The sequence below is a fragment of the Panthera tigris genome, chromosome B2, assembly GCF_018350195.1.
Source record: "Panthera tigris isolate Pti1 chromosome B2, P.tigris_Pti1_mat1.1, whole genome shotgun sequence".
NCBI classification, from domain to species: Eukaryota; Metazoa; Chordata; class Mammalia; order Carnivora; family Felidae; genus Panthera; species Panthera tigris.
The window spans coordinates 132,893,314-132,914,577 of record NC_056664.1 but is presented as its reverse complement, the minus strand read 5'-3'; the positions used below and the strand labels follow the sequence as shown (position 1 = coordinate 132,914,577).

Below are 21,264 nucleotides of genomic sequence, written 5' to 3'. Positions count from 1 at the left end.
ATCATCAAAACGCTATTTTCATCTATTCCTGTACCCTTTGAGGCACTGGTTTTAGTCCCCTACAGCTGCGATAACAACCGGCCATAGAGCAGGTGGCTTAAAAACAACAGAAATTCCTCATCATTCTGGAGGCTAGAAAGTCCCAGATCAAGGGGATGGCAGATTTAGTGTGTGGTAACGACCTGCTTCCTGGTTCACAGACAGCAATGTTCTCACCACGGGTCTTCACATGGGGGAAGGGGTGTGGGAACTCTCTGGGGCCTCTTTTATAAGCTCACTCGGTCTATTCATGAGGACTCCACCCTTAGAACCTAAGTACCCCCAAAGGCTTTACCTCCGAATAACATGGCATTGGGCATGGGAATTTAATATATGGATCTGGGGGTTGTGGGGGAGGGCGGACGTAAACATTCAGGCTTCAGCAGTCCCCAAACATTCTTCCATGTCAGGGGGGCCAAGGACTCACAAATGTAAACCAAATCATCTATGCTCTTACCCTTGCAAGTGCTTCCTCAATGGTGATCATCTTCTCCTTGACCATCATCATCAGCTGAATCCGTTCCTCATCACTCATTGTTATCTCACTGGCAACGTAGCCCACATCTTCTCCTAGAGATTGAAGACAAAAGACCGGAATGAAGAAACAAGAGAAAACAGAATGCTAATCCCGAAAGCTCCTCGCTCGTTCCGGGCTAGAGAAGGAGGTAATTCAAGGGCGCTGTGTAGCATGGTACGTTACTGGAGCAAGGGAAGCAGTAACGGGCTACTTTTGAATAAGCCAACGAGTCCGTCTTATCGAGAAACAGGCTCCGAGAGCCTATGGACGTTACCATAGACACAGACCCTTCAAAACGATCGGAGCCTTTGTGATGGAGGGTCTAGCAGAGGAGTTTTGGAAGAAAGCTGACAGGAAGTCTGGAATAGCAGCGGGGGATGGAGACCTAATTTAAAGACCTGCTTAGAGCCGATAAGCATTCCAAAGCTCCTTTGGCTATGGTCCTCTGTGTCCTTCCATTTCAAATATGAACAAGAGGAAAGTTTTTTGGGGAGGGGAGGGAGGGACCCCTCTTTCACGACACAGAACTTGAAGGTCACAGAGTCAGCGGCAGAACAAGACCTACAGCCCGGTGAGACCCTAGATTCTTCCTAAACTGTGCGACTGTCGTTCCTCACAGGAGAAGCACAAATAAATACAATCGCAGGGATGCGGCATTTTGGTTCACTGGAGGGAAGGTTATCATATATGTATACATCTGAAAGCCTCGTCATAAACACGCATCCAAACTGGAAGGGAACTCAGCTTGCCACTCAAAACTGAAGGCAGCCAGAACTGCTCGCGGCCATCCTCGCTAGGATCCTTCCAAAGTGCTTCCCCGCAAAGCCAACGGATGGCCGCTGCCTGTAATATACGTGAGCCACGTTGGCTTGTGTGCTTTTGGTCAGCGTGTGAGGCTGTAATGCACAGACTGGGAACAAGCCCACACTCTGGTCGCTCATCTTTCTCCTGCCCGGTCTTTCTTGCGCATACTTTGCCAGCTTCGGTGTCACTAGGATGCTGGGCTATGGCTAAATTTGCCCTTGGTCTAGAGGGACAGTACAAGAGTCTGGCCGCAGATCGGCAGGAACCCGCTGCAGTCGGGGCAACCCTGGAATTCACGTTCCCCCGGGTTTCCCTATCTCATTTCCATTTTGTAATCAATCAGTCCAGAAATACCACTCACGCTCCCTTCGCCACTCATCTACTTGTCCGGAAGAATAATAGTGTGTGCTGGGTGAGGAGACAAGCCTGCTGGTTTGATTCATTTTACTATCTGTGTCGCCTCCGATGGTGGAGGGGACGATGGGGAGCTGGCTGGATTTGTTTTTGTTTTTGTATGGTTTTTATTTTTTTTAAATCCACACGCGCCAGCAAACTATTGGCTTCCTCCCTCCCCCCATCCCTTTCTCGCTCTCTTTTTCCTTTCCTTTCTTTCTAAATAAGACTTTGTTGGGATCCAAGGCTTACTCTGCATCCCAAGTGATCCTGGGTGCGTACCAAAAGGAAACACTGGCAATGTCGAAGCGTCCTAGCTTTATGGCAGGACAACTGAAATGACCCCACCGAATGTTGCCAAGGACCCAGGTGCGCTAACCGGTGTACGTGCTGTCCCTGTCCGCTTTTCTCATTTCCGTGTGTCCCGATGACTGGGGAAGCATTCTGAACAGGGTAGGACGCTACGACTTTGTAAAAGAAAACAAACAGTGTCACTGGTGAGCAACTGAAAGTTTTCATCTCATGATAACCTCATTCGGCTGGACCGGAATCCAGAAGTGGCTTTGTTTCTGTTTCTGTTCCCTCTCTGAATACTGGGGAAACATAAATTACATAACGGGGCCGCAAAGGGACGACATATTTACTTACTATATAAACAACAACAAAGACACGGCCAAGAGGAGGGCAGGACTCCCTTCACAAAGCCGCCCAGGCAAATTCCCATGATGTCAGACCGTTAGAGTTTCCCAACCCCGTAACTGTCCCTGCCACAGAGAAGCGTCGCAAGTTCAGAAGACTGCAAAGGCCCCAAGTGGCAGGACTGGGTGGGGGGTGGGTCCAACCCTAACAAATGCTATGCCTTTCTAGACCCTTTTAGGATGGATCTGGGAGGGTCAAGATCTTCTTGAGGTTGGCGCGACCGAGAAAACAAAAGATTTGGTCTTTGCCGTCAGACCTATGAAAAGGAAGATTGGCCACTCTTCTCATCTTATTTTCTTTGATTTAAAAACAACACCAACAAAAAAAACACCACTGGGGTGAAGTCTTAAAGTAATGAAGGCAATGTCAGAGAAGTTGAAGACTTTACGAGCCCAGGCAAAGAGTCACTGACACTCTAGCGTGCAGTTAGACCAGTGGCACAGGGCTTCCCTGCATTTGAGAGCTAAAGGGACCTACTGGCCGTCAGCTGTAACAGTACCTTTTGAAGTCTGTCTCATTATTCCTTTCTGGTTCTTTCGGAAGTTCTGCCAGAAATACTTATTTTTCTTCTTCCAATCTCCTTTTCCTTTAAAAACAAAAGTGGGGGGGAGGGAGGCACAAGCAATAAATTCATTAATAACAAAAGTAGCCTCTTCTTTAGAATTCAAAGCTTATAAGAATACTTTGATTTCACAAAAAGACAGTTTTTCTCTTTTAGTTTGTGAAAGACTTGGAAATGCCTAGAAAGTTGTTTAAAAGAAATGCAAATTTCCTAGCAGCAAGTAATGGTGCAGTGGGGCTAAGATGAGAAATAAAGCAACATCAAAAAGGCAGGCCAAACACACATTCTTATATTCGCTTTGATGTTGTCTAACTAGGATGTCTAATTCTGCCTTGTCTTGGCTTGTGGTAGATTCTCCCCCTCTGGTCTCAGCCACAATTATTTCGACCAGACCACAAATAGGATGCTTTAAGAAGTTAACTTTGTTTTGCCGTTATCCCTGGTGTGGATCCCCATCTTGACTTCGTTCTGTTATTGCAGATTTAATGAAGAGAACAGAATGGTTGGCATGTCCCGTGGGGATTAGTCAACAGAGCTGGTCCCATGGGCCTGTGGGGTTGACCTGCATGCCTTCTCTAGGGTGTGGAGGGCTCGTGGGTGCAGCCATGGTGTGGGCGGGATGGGAGAGGAGACTCTCACCCCTCTAGCATTCGGGCTACTTGGCGACCTACTATCTGCAGCTACCCAGGGTTCCATGACAAGAAAAGCAGACTGCGATCCTGCTGTGACCTCTCCCAAATGGGACCCCTCCTTCCTCCCCTCCCCCCCTAACCCCCGACGGTTCTGGGAACAGTCTCACTTGTCTTAACAACAATGTCACTGCCGTGGCCAGACATCTGCAGTGTTCGGTAGGATTCTGATCGTCACTGATACAGAATACCTTTGAAAAGGCAAAAGGAAAGGAAGCGAGCACATAAAAAGAACAGAGTGGGTCTTTATTTAAAAATGAAACGAAGGAGGGGCGCCTGGGTGGCTCAGTCGGTTGAGCGTCCGACTTCGGTTCAGGTCACGATCTCGTGCTCCGCGAGTTCGAGCCCCACGTCGGCTCTGGGCTGATGGCTCGGAGCCTGGAGCCTGCTTCCGATTCTGTGTTTCCCTCTCTCTCTGCCCCTCCCCAGTTCATGCTCTGTCTCTCTCTGTCTCAAAAATAAATAAACGTTAAAAGAAAAAAAAATTAAAAAAAAAAATGAAACGAAGGAGCAGCTCTCACGTAGACGTGGCACGCTCAAAGCAGAGGCTTTGTCACTGTCACCATTTGGTGTCTGGTTGCTCTGCGGCCACTGGAAACAGGACCCAGCGGAGTCATGCGCTGTTGGGTCTCCACAGTCTAGACTGGTGGTGCCAGGCGATATGGCACAAAACAGACGTGTGGAAACCCGTGTGCACAGGGCTCCCGGGCTAGAAAAGGCATCATGTGTCACAACAAGATGCCCTCATTTAAGTTCCGATACACCCTGGAGCTACGGGATAAAACCCATGCCAGCTAGGCCGAGACTTCCTATGTACTCACAATCTTGAAAGTGACCTTGATGGCACCTGCTGTCTCTGGCTAAACACTGCAGCAAATAACAGCCACGCAGGGTTAAAGCAGAGGTAGGATTATCACTAAGGCAACCTTTCTCTAGGGCAATTAGGGATCATAATGTATTTCTTTTACTGGAAGGTATACTCCCCCCCCACCACCACCTTCCTCTCTTTTAATGCTTCCAAAATGGAGGTACAAATTAAAAAATAAATAATAGCTAACATTTATTGAGCACTTACCATACCCAGGCACTTTGCTAGCTAATGGTTTATTTCATTTGATATGTACAAGGAACATGATGTATTATTGTTTTCCATTTAGTGGATGAGAAAACCAAGGCTTCAGGAGGCAAGAGACTTGCCCAAGGCCATAACCACTGATTTGGAAGGGTCATGATTCAACTCCAAGTCGAAACCTGATCTGAGCACTTCTGCTCCTGATCACAATCGACCTTACCAGGCTCACTCTGACCCAAACAGAAAAGGTGTTACTAAATCAAGACTGGATTTTATAATCAAGGAAATATAAGACATGTAACACCTTAATTGTGCATACTATTTGATTCAGAAGTTCCAAATCAGAGAATTCATCCTAAGGACATGATCAGGGATAGGTTCAAGGATTTTTAGGATAGTGTCAATTCTCTGAGAGCAAAAATTAGAAGCAACTTAAACGTCCAGCAAAGAAGCGATGGTTGATTGAATTATGGCTCATCCAATATGATGGAATATTATACAGATTTAAATTTTTTTTACTGCAAAGAATATTCAATCAACGTGGGAAAATGCTCAGGACCTATTCAATACAAAAAAATTATAATATGTAGAGTATGATCCCAATTATGTTTAAAAGAAAGCCCACACAAATACAGGGCAAAAAAAAAAAAAGAAAGGAAAGGTATGTATCGAAATCTTAACAGTGTTTCTTTCTGGGTGGAAAGATTCTTTATGGTTTTTGTTTTTTCACCATTTGTATGTTCTATAAAGTATTAAAATTCTTTTAAGTCATTAAACCAAGAAAAGGAGTACTGACCTACAGAGCCGTCTTCTGAGTTTGACTTAGGAAGAGTGCTCCTAGAAAAAGAAAAAAAAAAAAAGTCTGATTACCAGGGAGCCTTGCGTTGGTGTGAGAACTGAAAACCCTCCCAATTCGTCTGACCCAGCATCAATACCACCAGCAGAGCCAGGGGAATTCTGATAGGGTGTTTACCACTGCCCTTATCTAGCCAGCTGCGGCTTTTCTAGAAACACACTCATGACCCATTGGTCAACATGTAGTGAAGATTCACTCCAGGGTAAGACCTCTATTGAATGAAGGGAATGGATTTTACTAGATGATCACTGGATAATCCACTTGTGTGAACTATGAACTACATGTTAGGTTATCGCCGTCGAGAAGTCTCTTGTGTAAGTGGGGAAGACAAAGCAAATAATAATAAAAATCAAGACCCAACACCAATGCCAGCCCCTTAAGCCAGCAGGTGAGTAAAGTGGTCAGCTGTACGAGGAATGTAGGAGATCAGATGCTCCAAACAAAAGGGGGGGACAACAGTGCGTAGTTTCTGCAGTTGGTTTCTGACAATTCGCAAGCACACTCTCCGCCTTGCTAGATCTTTCTATGTTCGAAGAGAAGCCAGGAAATCTGCTTTTTTTTTTTTTTTTTTAAAGGAGGGGGAGAGCTCCACATTTTCCAGTGATGGCAAATAATTCAATGTTTGTAAAAATGTGTCCAAGTTAATCAATACATGTCTGGGCACCAAATTTGGCCCACACCCCACCCTACCCTGGCTGCCCGTTTGTGACTGCGGATACAGACAAAAGCCAAAATACCTTGAAACACGAACACAGCCCCAAACCAATCAATTAAGCGTTTCTCTTGCAAACACATGGACAGACACCAACTTAAAGCAAGAAGGGAAGAAATCAAAGAAAGGTAAAATGGGTTCTCTCAAAAAGGTCAGAGTAGAGGTGGAGCGCAGTCTTTCATTAAGTGGGTCCGAAGCCTAGAGGGTAAGTGAGTTCAGTGTCCACTTGCTGACAGGGAAAACCAGGAAGAAGGAACCTGCCTCCGCACAGAAGCACAGCTACTCAGGGGTTTATACCTGAATCTTCCCAATACAAGTTCCTCTGCCAGGGAGGAAGGCGGGGGCATCTGACAAAACTCTCCTGGATGTGAGAACGCATGGGAAGACCGAGGTCGGGAGTCTAGAACCGTGTTACCCTGAAGAGGTCAGAGGAAGAGAAGCAGAATAGGCAAATGGCGATCTGCTGCCCGCCTTACAGCTGAAACGACCTCTCGAATTGAAGGTGACCAGAGAGGGCAGGAAGGGCCTTTCTGTCATGCAGAGTCACCTGTGATGGGCCATCTCTCTTTAGAGCAGGTGCATGGATACTAGCTGACCACTGGCTGCCAGGTGAGCACAGACGCTCAGGCCCCACCAATACCTTCAAACCCTCAATGAGAGAAGAGAACTGTTTCCGACTAGCACACGAATCTAACAAACCTCTCCTACTGATGAGGGGAGGGCGGGGGGTGCTAAGAACAGAAGTAGGGGAGGCATCCTCTCATTTGCTGAGGACCACAGCTCGGTCTGAAGTCATGATTTCCCCTTACTGAGATGCTGTGAACACAGAAAATAAGGAAAATCTACCTCATCATCGAATTGCGCCAGGATTTAGCCCCAAGGATCTACTTACTCTCTGCCCTCCCATCCACACAAAAATGAAAATGACTGAAGATATTTAAAAAGCCATTTCAGTTTTTAATTCATTCAGCAAAAAGGTACCGAATGCTATTACGAGTAAGGTATATGGATGATTACGAAGAAATGGGACTCTCGATGTAGGGAGGGTGACAAAATGTGAACAAATGAGAAGTACTTGCAAAGGAGAAGGAACAGCAGGAGGAAGGGGAAGGGAGGGCAGGGGTGCAGAAGGAGGAAGAAAAGAAGGAACAGAAGCAGTACAGTCAAAGCGCTCAGAGCCACAGAATTACAGGCAAGGCACAATGGCAGCTGAAGAACAAACTATAGACAGTTGGCCAGTTGGCTGGGGATTAAGGCTGAAAACCTTTCTAAAGAAATAATATTTGAGCTAAAGTTTGGGTTCTTAAGTTTTGTGGGTTTTTTTGTTTTTTGTTTTTGTTTTTTTTTTTTTACTCTCGCATTTTGAGCTCAAAGTCATGGTAATATGCATCAGTCCACCTTACCTCAACTGGTCATGACCTTCCAGCACAGACATCTATGACTTTTGTCTACTGCATACAGCAAAGAGAGTGCCACATTTATTTTTAAACTCACTCACTCTAAGGACTAGGAGAGTCTTGACCTAATTGCTAAGGATCAAAGATACCAAATATCCCCAGCTCTTGATCAACTGCTTAACTATGTAATAAACTATAAATACGTGAACTTTTGCTTTTTTCTAGAAGAAATCTTTTCATGGGGAAAATGGCCTCAAGAAACATTGCTTTTCTTTAGTCCTTTGCTGATTTAGGATAATACACCCTTACTGAGTTGTAAGGAATTTTATTGAATTAAAGGGTTTTTTTTAAGTTTATTTATTTATTTTGGGAGAGTGTGTGAAAGTGGGGGGGGGGGTGGGCAGAGAGAGAGGGAGAGAGAGAGTCCCAAGCAGGTTCAGCACTGTCAGCGCAGAGCCCAATGTGGGGCTTGATCCCACGAACCATGAGATCATGACCAGAGCAGAAATCAAGAGTCAGACGGTTCATCACTCAGCCCCCAGAAGTGGCCCGAGGTTCCACCAGCTGGTGAGAGGCCAACAGAGTCATCCCGTCACTGGCAACCCAGCTGTCTTTCTCCCAGATGGTGAGCTCTTCCTCTCTGGATAAAATGTATGCAAAATGGACTCTATCCTATTATTTAAAAAAACGCAAAGGCTAACTTCTATTTCCAACCCATTTTTCATTCTTCCTGCAAAATAAGAACGTCTTCTACTATAAAAATACTCAAGAACCCACACTGCCTAAAAAGAGAAGTTCTCACTACCACACAGCTATCACAAGATATAAATGTGCTTTCCTCTATAAAATTCTAGCTTCTAATTTTTTATTTTTATCTACTCTCTTCAAATTATGACACATATTTAAAATTTATCCTCAGGTTTGCACTCTCGATCTCTTCGTTAACGTGTTTCCACTAGTGATTGCGTGCATTTCCCCACATGGCCAGCAGATGGCACTGCAGCTCCTCTATTCATCTTGCGGTGACAAACGGGAATTTTTATTTTTAACGTTCCGCGAGTTCACAATCTAGACACTGGCCAAAGAACAGCAAGCCAGTGTTTCATAAGTGTGAGGCTCCCCAACTCATCAATGTGCAAAGGGGGAAAACGACATCGTATGAAGTTTAATTTGGACGCAGTGAATTGTCCCTGCAAAGAGAGGCTTGGCAGAGCAGGTGATGCGAAATGCCATCTTTCTCCCTGAGACGGATTATAAAATCTATCCAGCAGGAGCAAAAACCCATGATGTAACCAAATTCCAAATTTGGATGGCAGCAGGTGGAAAGGGTCATTTGCTGATCTCCTGGTGGAAGAAATTAATGCTCAGAAGTCAGTTCCAAAGAGGCCTCCTCACCGCACCTCCTTCTTGCGGCCAGACGCCACAGGCCTGGGACCCACAGGCTGGAAGCAGGTTCGTCAGCCCTTTTCTATCCATCACTTTCACTGTCAACAGGGTAAAAGGGATGGGAACCTCAGCGTGGGTTTCTGGGTTTCGATGATGAGGACGCAATAATTAGCATCCCTCTGCGCTCTGAACATCTACTTAAGCATTGAATAATTCGAGTTTCGCATTTAGTCTTTGAACTCGATCTTAGAAGTACCTTTACGTCAATAACTATTAGACCCCAGTGTAAATATTTTTCCTCACGATCCCTAAGCTACTTTAGCCCTCTCTGAACTCACGTTCACTTAAGAAAATTCAATAAACGACTTATGAATGAGATAATAAAAAGAAAATAAGGGACAGCATCCCTGAACTTAACCAATTCCTTTCATCCTACCTCAATCTTTAGCGAATTCTCTGTTAAGATGCATCATTCCTTTCTTTTCACCCACTCACTCACTCACTCATTCATTCTTTCTTTCCTTCAATACACATTCATCCAACTCCCATTATGAGGCTGGCATCCTCTGAGGCATTGAGAATGTAGCAGTAGATAAGACAGGTTAAGATCTCTGTTCTCTTAGAGCTCAGGATGGGCGAGAAGCGAGGTGGGTGGTGTAGATCGAGAAGGGGGGGGAGAATGTTCGGTGGGATGGACAGAGAAGACTTCTCTCAAGAGGGGAGAGGTGAACAGAGACCCTAAATGATGAGCTGGCATGACATGTGCCCCACCCCCGTGGGGAAGGCTGGGTAGGGAGAGAACGGAGGAAGAAAGCAAGAGGTCTCCTCTCACACAGGAAGTTTGAGGTGTTTCTTCAACATCCCCGTGGAGATACTCAAGACACAGTAGGGAATGCGAGTCTAGAGTTCACGGGCATTGCTGAGGACTGGAGATCAGGATTTGGAAATCACTTGCACATTTAAAGCCAGAAGACCAGCTGAACACAATGAAGAGAAGTGGCAGGAGGCCTGGGCTCAAGGGCAACCCAGTCCTCGAGGTCAGGGAAAGAAGGTGAAGCAGGCAGCGGGACTTAGGAGAAGGAGTCCGTGCGGAGAAGGAAAACCGGGAACACGCTTTCACCCTTCCCGGCTGAAATAACATTAAAATCGGTTTTACGCAAGCTATATTGCTGCCTCAGATGCCAGCCAGGGTAAATTCTAGGTTGCTCTGTTTTCTTTTCTCTGGAGTCTGTGGCTTTACAGTAGAGCCCTCCAGGTGGCCACAGACAAGGAGCAACAGACAAAGGTCCAAAGGAGATTCTTTACATTTGCGTGGAATTCTACCTCTTAAAGAAAACACTCTTATCGCCAACCCGATCGCCGATCCCGAGACTACGGAGCGATAATCCGGATAAGGGCACAGAGCCAGGCAGGGGCCTAAGTGGGTTTAGAAGCCACATCTCTGACTCCAGAGTCCAGCGCCCCAGGCACATCACCCTATCGTTTCTCGTTTACACAACAGAAATTCGTATTACGTTACATGCGTCCTAACCCTGTTGCTGGGTGAGTTACTAAAATGATAGGCTCAGAAGAACCGGGGAAGACAGAGCATGTTTTCAACACCAAATGTGAACGTGGCCTATGAGTTTCTTAGAACCAAGTATTTCAAGAGCAGGATCGGGTTATGCTGCTCGTGCAGACTCTGTCTGCGAGTTGACAGCAAAGAGGCCACGTACTTTGGCTCAGGCTCATTTTTCTTCTTATGTCCATTTACGTAAATAGTCTCAGGTACCTCTAGGCAAAGGCAACTCCCGTCTCTTTGCAACATACTGACTCCGGCACGCAAGCAAAGTGTAACAAATGCCCAAACATAAAAAAGAGTTCCCAAAATAGACCTCATGTTTTTGTTTTGATGGGCTGTCCAGAAAACTTCATTATGAGAGAGAGAGAGAGAGAGAGAGAGAGCGAGCGAGAAGCAATAACCTAATTTCTAAGAATGGAACATGTGTTATACGTTACTGGAAAACCTATACTTAAGAGATTTTTAAGTTTCCTTTATCTTGAGTCTCCGGAAATTCACTTCTTCATTAGTTTCTTTCCTGCTGAATTTTGAATCAGGGCTTTTGCTGTGTCTGGGTCCCTTCCTGCATCATCCCAGGCCTGCCAAGGCGGTCCCCAATGCCAGTAGCATTTTCCTCAAGACGCAGAAAAGGGACGGAGACATCTGTGCTATGGAATTGTGCGTGGGAGTGGGAGGGGAAAAGAAGCTGAAAGGGTTGAGGAGCTTTAGAGTAGTTGATTTTTTCTTACGTGTTCATGGGTTTCTTATATGCTGATTATTTCTTCTAAGTTGACATGCCTTCCTTAAATATGACTAACTACTTATATTCACATTTTGCTTATTTCGTAACAAATCATTTTGTAGAAAATAGGTAATTCCTTAAATTTGGTATTTCTTATTATTCTTTGGATATCGAAGATATTTTTCATCATAGGAGCATATCTGCCCTATTTCATAAAAATACGTATAAAACAAATTTCTGTTTACGCTATCTACTGTCTGCTATAAAAATTCACGGGTCAGCCATGGGACCCCATGGGACCAGGGCCAGGGCAGGAGGGACACAGGGGTCCACCGTGCTAGAGCTGCTCACTCTCAGCACCAGGCAGGTTTAAGGAGCAAGGGGTCTCTCTTCCTTCACCCTAGATCTGGCCCTTCCCTGCCAACAGCTGCTGGCACATAATAGAACTTAACTTGCAAACTTACTGGCTAGGATTGAAAGTAATTCTGTTGCTCAAATCTGGTGTATTTTTTGAGCTCCAAGATTATTTAGTATCAATGACAACGTTGGTGACACTTTGTCACCCTGGTCAAAACACTCCATGCCTACAGGCCTTTTCTTTCATTTCAGCCTATTCCCAGTCTCTCCTTCCGGCTTTTGTTGCAAGGTCACCTTCGTAAATGATCAAGGCAGGTGTCGGAAGGACCAAATCCAAGGCAACCGCCTGACACAGCCCATGCTCAGCACTCACACACTCAGAGTCAGGCACACCCGTGACAGTGCGGTCACAAATCTAAGCCATGCCTTCCCTCTCATGTCAGGTAGTGATGGTAAAATCAGTACCTACCTTAACGGGCTGTTAGAATCACATGAACTTGGCAACTGGTAAGACCCCAGTCAGGGTGACCTCTTATAACGATCACCGGACCCCAAAGGATGAACGCTCTCGGTCTCTGCCCAGAGCCCTGCCACCCTCATTCCACCAACGATGGCCACTAGGCCCTGTGCTCGGCTTAGTTTCTATATTGCCACAGTTCCTCCTTTTAATTTTTTTTTAGCATTAACTTCCCTCAAATAATCCACATGGCCATAACAATTCCTCTTCTCAACTGCACTCGGTACGAGCAATTCACCTTTTCTCACATCCACTGTTTTTCTCACAATGACTGAATATGACATCAGTGGGTCTTCATCCACATTGTCCAGCATCATAATATTCCCATTTGCTGATCACCTATTGTCCTCCTTAAACAGTAAGATCTGTACCGATTTAGATTCTTTCATACGGCACAGGGTACACGAAATAATTTTTTGATGACGTTGAAGAGATGTTCAGTATGGATGTATATGCCACAGGAAATGGGTTTGGACCCACCCATCGGGTGATACCAACTCTCCCAAAGAAATGGCAGTGATGTGTGGATATACGATCTCCAAACAACAGTACCATCCGACGTTTATTTCCACTTTGAAGAGGACCTCTTACCCTACCGATCGAGCGCTTGAGAAGTTCTGAAAGGCCATTTAAAAGGTTTGATACTTCCAGCCGTGAGTTTTGACATTTTCAACTTTCTTCTGCCCTACCCCCCTTTTTAAATGATATCTTTGGTAGACAACTGCCATCCGAATCACTGTAGGTGACCCTAGTCATTATATAGGAGACGTTTCCAAAGGGGATCTTATTCGGAAAAATAAGAGAGAGACACAGTCAATCTAGGTACACAACAACAATCTAACAACAATAGCAACAATCATTTTTGTTATGCTTCAATCCCCTGCTAATGACATCAGGTACATGGGAGTTCTAGGTATCCACACGTGATCTTTTCTGCTGCAAATCAAGCCTCTCTCTCTCTCTTTAACATTAATTTCCCCCAAATAGCTAGGATGGACATAGTGACTCCTGTTCTACTTTTCGATTACACTTTACAAAAGCAACCCATGTTTTTCTTAGAACAGCACTCACGCACGCACATACACACACCAGCGGTTGAATATGATGCCAAGGTAGAGGTGGGCAGACGTGAACATTTTCTACAGCCCACTACCCCCGCCCAGACAGACCTAATACCATGGCTCATGATGTGGGGTTCTAGAGCCCAACCTCCCGTGTGCAAAGCCCAGCCTTACCATTTACCAACCAGTAACTCGACAAATTACTTTGCCTCAGTGAATCCCAGTTTCCTGCTATGCAAAAGGGATACAATATTACCTATCACGTAGGTTTTCTGGAGATTTCGGTGAACTATAACTTGTATGGTATTTAGAACACGTTTGTTTGTACATGTGAAGCGTCACTAACAAGACGTAGCGGTTAGGACTGCGGGTCTTTTCCTCCAACCAGCTCTCCCTGTGGAGTCAAGTTTCTCTCGGTCCTTCTCGGAGAACACTTCAGCTTTCTGACATGTAAGGGGCTGGTTCCCTGGCACCTCAGTGGTGGCCAACAGGCTTTCCAGGCCACGAACAGGCTTTTTTGAGTCTGAAAATCCGTCCCAAAGGTAGACTGAAAGAGATCCGTGTTCCTTCATCTGTGGAATGGTAACTTGTACCAGAAGTGAATGATGCAGGACACCCGCAGAAATTTAAGTCCCATGCCTAAAAATGAGCCAAATGTCATCCCCCCGCCCCATGGTGGAGAGCCACAGCCTGGGTGTGTCTCAGCTACAACCTTTCTCGGGCCGGGACTATACAACGGGCAGGGTGTAGAGCTGCACCAGCCCGCAGATGTGGGCTCAGGGCAGGGAGAAGGAGACACGGGAAAGCATACCGTCACCTTCCAAGATTTCCGAAACCCTCCCAGTGGGTCTCCTCTTCTCCATCTGGGCCATGTTATTCTTTGCTTGTCACTCCATGGGCCCGGCCTATCCAAGAAACTGATACAAACGTGCTGTAGGGATGGCAGCTTTGATGTTGTAACACCACTGAAAGTAACCATGTATATTCCAGCCTTGAGAAGTTACAAACGCCTTCCCGAGTCCTGAACACTTAGTAACTAATCAGAATATTCCTATGACACACCAACCACAGGGTGTATGATACTATTTTTTTATGCAAGTTCAGTACGTTTGCCTAAGTTCGGGGAGTTCAGTAACGGACCATTCCCATATGAAAACAACCAACAATGATTTTCTTTGCTTGGTATCTACTGTTTGGCGTGGATAATGAAGCCCTCTGCAGCTTGATAAGGGAAATGTATGCAACGTGGTCCGTACCTTCCAGGCGTTTACAACATCACGAGGTGCTTTATATTGACGGGCTGTAAGAAGAGAATAGCTGGGGTGCCCGGGTGGAGCAGTCGGTCGGGTGTCCTATTCTTGAGTTAGGCTCAAGGACGTCATCTCACGGTTCATGAGATCGAGCCCCGCACTGGGCTCCACGCTGACAGTGTGGAGCCTCCTTGGGATTCTCGCTCTCCCTCTCTGCCCTTCCTCTGCTTGCATGTGCATGCGTGCATATGTCCTCCCTCTCAAAATAAATACACTTTAAAAACAGAAAAAAAGACCAGCTGAATGAGTGACTATAGCTGGCAGGACTAGCTGTCTCCCATTTCAATATCCCCCTTTCTTAAGAGAACCAAGATTTGGTTTGGGCGGCAGGATACCGTGTTAAAACACTCACTTCCCCATACACCCCCTCGGAGGCTAAGTGTCAGTGGCCAGATGCTTCCTTGAGCAGCTGTACCAGCCTTGAAGTACCCACCTCTGGCCTCCTTGCTCTATGAAAAAATATGCCCCCATTTGCCTGAACTCCGCAGTCAGGTTCGGTTACGTACGACTGAATACAATCCTAACGCATTCAGTGGTTAAGAACTAAAAATGACCAACTTCTACAAAGCATTGGTCTGGGTTTACCAAGCACGTTCATATACGTCTCACTGTATGTCAGGCTCACGGAGACCCTGAAACAGCCCCATTATACAGATAAAGAAGAGGATGCCTGGCAAGTTCGCGTAAGTGACTTATCCAATTGCGGGTCGCAGAGCTGGGGCTTAAACGCGGCTCTTCTGGCCCCAGCCCGATTTTCACCCCATTAAAACACCTGATTCAGGAAAGGAAGGGCCTCTCCTGTCTGAATCACCACTGGATTCACGGTACCAGGGACGAAACTGTGAGCCTCAAGCCAAAACGGTGTCCGTTTTCTCTTCTTATTGGCAGTCAAAGTGCAATTTAAGTTTGTCACTTGGCCACTGGCGTTCACAGACACAGGTCAAGCACCGATTTTTGACGCTTCCTCGGTAGGCGTACGAAGGTGTTGAACGAAAGGAAACCTTAACGTCCTCTTCTGCTTTGGGTGCAACCAGTGAAAACCAATGCCTTTCCTTTATGGCCTCAATGTGAATTTTAAATTTTGCTTAGGTCTTTATATTTTAAGAATTACTGAATTATTGTCAAAAGCAAAATAAAACAGGACTTTTAGCCCACTGTTTTCACCCCCAAAAGGCAGTTTTTATAAAAGGAGAAAAATACCATATGCTGGCTACTTATTCTGTAAACGAAGCAAAATCACTTCCAAATCACTTCCCTTCTACTTCCCCTTTAAACTTGAGTGCATACACGTAAGAAATCTGTGGTGCAAGAAAGGCTCTTCTGCAAGGAACTGTGGCTGAGATGTGAGGCCGGCCGGATGGACACGTCCCCGTGGAAGGCCACGGCCATCAGGACACGTAGTACACGGGCCTCCGCTCAAGAACAGCTATGAAAACGACCGCCACCCCGCCTGGTATGGGGTGCACATGGGGTCACTGGCAGGAACCGGGCCTTTGCTGTTCTTGTCAAATGCGCAGAAACCTGCAGGGAAAGGCGGGCTGCAAAGAGTCGGCCCCTGACAGCCTCAGCCTCGGTGTGGGGAAAGGGAGAAGGGAGAAGGGAGAGGAAAAGAGGCTCCATTCAATTATCTCCAGGGTCTGTTTCCATGGCGATGGCTCCGGAAGCGGGTCAGAACTTTCTCAGTGGAAACAAACAGCGGCTCCCATTCACCACGGCCCGAGCCACGCCGGCCCTGCGGGCCGCTGTGCTGTCTGGGCACAGAGGAGCCGGGGAGGGACGCGGGGACTGGGGCTGTCAGCCTCTCTTGTGTCAGCTGTTCTGAGGGAAGCAGGGGAGTCGAGAAGCGGCCTCTGAAGGCCAAAGCTGGCGGAGCTGCGGGCCCTTCCTCGCCTCGCCGGTCCCAGTGGCCAGTCACCGTCCAGGACGTGGCGGTGGCAGCCATGCGCCTGTCCTACTTCTCCTGCCGGGCGGCACAAAGGATTGGGTCCCTTCCGCAGTGACCACTGCCACAGCCCTACTTTTAATTCCTTCAGACACAGCTGATGGAAAATTTTTATGTTATAAACACTATGAAGCTGAGAACTCAGGCTTTCCTGTCTTCTCAGATCTCTGGCTCTCTCTCTCTCTTTTTTAAAACTGAGATATAACTGACATATGACAAATCAGCTTCAGGAGTAAAACATAACAAGTCGGTATTTGTATATATTGCGAAATGATCACCACAGTGAACCTAGTTAACTTCTGTCACCGTTCAGTTCTCGGTTTTCAATTCCCACGCGTGTCCTCTGCCTTTGCAGCCGCCGAGCTACGCGCTCACACCGCTGGCTCGTCTCACTTTTGCTCTCAGATTGCTGCACATCCTTCCCCCTTCTGATCCCGAGGCTCTGTCTGAAGTGACGCGCCAGCACCCGACAGAGACACCAGGAAGCGGTCCCAAGGGTCACCGTGATGACAAATGACCTCTACCAGCATCAGCCGAGCGCCACCCCCCCGCCCCTGGTGATGGAGATGTGCAGCAGAAGCAGAGAGCGTCAACCTAACGGGTAAGAAATAGGCTTCGGCACTGATTCGTAACAACACGCTGGCTGCCTAAGAGCCTCCTGGAAAATTTATTAAAGACTCCACAGTTCCACGTCTCCACCACATCTGGAGAAGTCCATCCGTTAGGCCTTGGAGGGGCCTGAGCGTCTGTCTCTCCAGCTAACTGTGAGGTACGGATATGCCTGGGACACTAGTTGAATCCACGAGACACACTCCCCATCCTTCCTTCTCCATTCCCTCCTTGTATCCTTCTACTCCAAGGCCCCCCAAATCTAGTAAGCAGATTACAAGGGCAGTTTTCAGAAGAGAATTCAGGGTACAAGAACGCGGTAGGATCAAGCAGCCAGGCTTATAGACAAAAGCTTGGGGGCCAGGGTTCATCTTGGGGGCCACGTACCCATCCCTAGTATGCAGGAGACACTCCTTAAAGACTGAAGGAATTTGCCAGTGGGATGGAAAGAACTGAAAAACTAGAAGCATAATAAAAGTTCAGGCAAGTTTTGGACCCTCAGGATGTGTCCCCTTGACCACTGGTGTCCCTGCCTCCTGGGGGCATCTGGACCTCATCTCCTCACATTGACAATGGCCCTTCTCACACACAAAATCCACCCCTGGGCAACCTCTGGGCTGCTCTGAAGACCTCCCACAAGCTGGGCCTTGGGCTGCCTGGACCCTGAACCACCAGCCCACCCCCGACGTGCTGCACCCACACACCTTTGCAGGCCCTCGCGTCTGCCTGCGATGCCGTTGCCCTCCACCTGTGCCTAAGAACCACCCCCCCCCCCCCCCCCGCCATCATCCCTGTGCTGCTCGCTCCTTTCGGTACCTGTGGTGCATCTGTGGCCTGTCAACCTGGCTCAGCTGGAGTCCATCTCCCAGAATTCCCTTCCCCGCCCTGTTCTACATCAGCATGGGTCCTATAAGTCACGTGACAGGCAGAAAGCAGAGGCAGTCTGCTCTTCAGGCCCTGTGGCTCCGCAGCCAGGATGCCAGCTCCTCCCCGGGTTCCCGGTGAGTCGAAACTGGAGGCTTGCCTGGAGCTGGTGACAGAGGACGTGCCCATCTCGGCAGGTGGCAGGTCACCGTCTATCCCCCACTCTGCCTGCAGCCTTTTGGCCCCGAATGCCAGTGCGGCTGCCTTGCGGCCACATCACCGGACACAGAAGGAGACAGCCCGGCCGGGGCCGTGGAACCAGCCCCAACGAGCACATGCAGTCAAAACCCTGCGATGACGTCACCGTGACGTCGGCTCCTCCGGCAAAACCCGGTCTGGTGCCGAACTTCTGTGTCTGCGGCCCATGCAGGGGCCTGGCCGGCCCTCCCCTGCTGTTCCTCTGCACTGCGCTCCCGTCACATCAGGATCATGCGGTCATGGCTCCTTCGGGCCGAAAAGAGGACAGTGACCCGGGCACCCCATGCATCCTCCCGGCACCTAGCAAATCTGCGCACGCAGCAGAGATCTGGACAATGTTTATTCGGTTACACCCCACTGCTGCCTGGCCCGTCGCTGGTCTTTCCTGATGCACCAGCGTTTGGTCCGTGTGATGGCCTGACCTTGGCAGGCAGATAAATGGATGCGGGCTAGAAGTCCACCTCTGCCTCACCGGAGCTGTGTGGGGGTGGCGATCTTGGTCAGTCATTCAGCCTTCCTCACCGCCTCCCCCATTTCCTGTACTGTGAGCTACACCATTTACTTTATACGATACAGTGGTCGTAGGTGTGGGGCTTCCCCTGTTCCTGGCGGGCCGGGACTGCCATTTGCTTACCGATCGCCTCCCCTCCCCAGCCCCACCCCCACCGCTGCCCAGCGTCCTGTTCACTTCTGCAGGGCACAGACCCAACCGCAGCCCCCTCGCGTCCTACATACCTCCCGGCAGTGGCCTGTCTCCGGCCACCACGCACACGCGGCCTCCGGATGCGGCCCGGGCGCGTGGTCTCCGGCTGGGGCAGCTGGGGCTCCCTCACCAGATGAGGCGAAGGGCAACGGGGTTTGCAGTGGGGGAACAGCTGAGGTGGAGAATTCGAGCACAGCTGCTCCCGCCCCGAGCCCCTGCATTCTGGAATGTTGAGCCCCTCAGATATGCTATGCGACGGAGCACACACGTGTGCAGACACAGATCCCGCCCGCACACACACATACTTCAGCCCGTCGCACGAGCTCTGAGACCGGTTGCTGTCTCCCAGCCTTCCCAAGTAAGGCGCACGGAGGAATGGCATTTTTTTTTTTTTTAATTAAAAACAAATCTCTTTTGAGAATGGCGTATTTTAAGTGGCCATGGCCATTGACGAGCTCTGGGTACGACACCATCCGACAGATGGAGGAACCGCACACACGGCTGCCGCCGCCATCGGCCGGGCCACGGGCCACAGGCCACGGGCCACAGGCCGCGGAAGTGGACGAGCGAGAACAAGCGAGACGTGAGCCCCTAGCAAATGTCAGGGAACGTGCTTCACACAGCCCCCCCTTCAGAAGGAGCGTTTATTGTGCACATTTTGCGGATGAGAAAGCTGAGGCTTGGGGCACTTAAATAAACTGTTTCTGATGCCACGACCAGCAGAGCTGAAACTCAGGCTCAGGTTCTAATGCCAGCGCCCACCTCCTTCTCCCGGGAGGCCAGCGGGGACACAGCAAGGACACATCCACCTGAACGGGACAGGACCGACTTGTGAACTATTCTCAAGGACACGCCTCCACGTGGCTTCCCCATCCCAGGCGCATGGCCCCCATGGGAAAGGTCTGGCTTTCCCCTCCCCGACCCACGGCCCTGCCACAAACAGGATGTGGAAACAGGATGCGTGGTCTCAGCTCCAGGGGACGCGGCTTGACCTGGATTTCCCAGCAACGTGCAGACCTCATCAGCAATTCTCAGTGAATCGAATCTGTTCCAAAGGAGGGTTGGTAACCGCGCGGCCCGCGGGTTTCTAGTGCTTCCTTCTACGTCTGAGAACGAGCACGGGGAGCCCCACCTTGTCACACAGCAGGACACGCAACCCCGGCCAGACAGCAGACCCCCGTTTTCAGGGGCGTCCACAAGGGATGGACCCGAAGCCCTCTCCGGCCCAGTCTCCAGGACCGAGAAACTTCTTGTTGAGCAAGAGGGCGGAGGTCCCTCAGAGGAAACAACTTACCCAGAGGAGAATGCCTTACGCCCTTCAAGTCACCAAGAACACCACGCATCAACTTGTATACAAATGTCCACAGCAACACTGTTCCTAATTGCCAGAAAGTCCAAACAACCCTAGGTGTCCACCAATCAGTAAGTGGGTAAGTGAAATGTGGCACATTCATAGAACAAAAGGAACCCATGTGGATGAGCCGTGAGAACATTATGCTGAGTGAAACAGTCCCTTAAACCGCATCTGACTGCATTTCCACGGAACGTCCACAAGAGGCAAATCTATAGAAACAGAAACTCAGTTAGCGGGTTGTTCAGGGGTGAGAGAAGTGGAGGGCAGCTCAAGGGTGCGGGGCTTCTTTTGGAATTGACAAAAATATTCCCACATCGATCGTGGGGACAGGCACAAAACTGTAACTCCATCAAAAACCGTTGAATTGGATCTCTTCCATGGGTGAGTCGTATGGTATGTGAATTATATCTCAGTGAGCTTGTCACCAAAAATAAAATAAAATAAATGTAACCTCCCACAAAATTGCAGCTGTTACAAGTTTGAAGGGCTTTTTAAAAAACTGTAATATTTTGTGTGCAGTTCTCAATGTTGTACCTTTATCTGGAGGTAATATGTGGTCATTTCTAAGTTTTATTTATTTATATGAGAGAGAGACAGACAGAGAGAGAGAGAATATCCCAAGCAGACTCCACACTGTCACTACGGAGCCCAACTTGGGCTCGATCCTGCAAACTGTGAGATCAGGGCCTGAGCTTAACTGACTGAGCCCCCCAGGCACCCCTGGTCTGTCATCTCTATTTAACAGAGAAGGAAAAATCTGAGGAGACTTGAACAAGATTACAAAATGGAATTGGGGGGGGCGGAGGAAGGGGAGCAGCCCTTAGATATAGATTTGGGGATTTGTGGAAGCTACTATTCTATACACTACATGTTTTTTTAAA

The 21,264-nt window shown here is 48.2% G+C and overlaps 1 protein-coding gene and 1 long non-coding RNA gene across 7 annotated transcripts in view; one reads left to right on the top strand and one right to left on the bottom strand.

Moving 5' to 3' along the window:
- The window catches only part of SASH1 (SAM and SH3 domain containing 1), a 315,795-nt gene that overhangs the window by 79,111 nt on the left and 215,420 nt on the right, over positions 1-21,264 (bottom strand). For 3 of the 4 annotated variants that reach the window (XM_042987289.1, XM_042987288.1, XM_042987291.1), the window contains exons 5-7: positions 5,572-5,612; positions 2,952-3,038; positions 497-609 (exon numbers count right to left, since the gene is read on the bottom strand). In XM_042987289.1, the coding sequence (XP_042843223.1) occupies positions 497-609; positions 2,952-3,038; positions 5,572-5,612 (241 nt within the window). Of the gene's footprint in view, positions 1-496; positions 610-2,951; positions 3,039-5,571; positions 5,613-12,234; positions 12,416-21,264 lie in introns of those variants that run through there. The other variant, XM_042987290.1, reaches the window with a different exon arrangement.
- Positions 12,463-21,264, top strand: part of LOC122238770 — a 40,960-nt gene continuing 32,158 nt past the window's right edge. The window contains exons 1-2 of one of the 3 annotated variants that reach the window (XR_006217930.1): positions 12,463-12,918; positions 17,001-17,196. This is a non-coding gene — a long non-coding RNA (uncharacterized LOC122238770). Of the gene's footprint in view, positions 12,936-17,000; positions 17,290-21,264 lie in introns of those variants that run through there. The other 2 variants (XR_006217929.1, XR_006217932.1) reach the window with 2 other exon arrangements.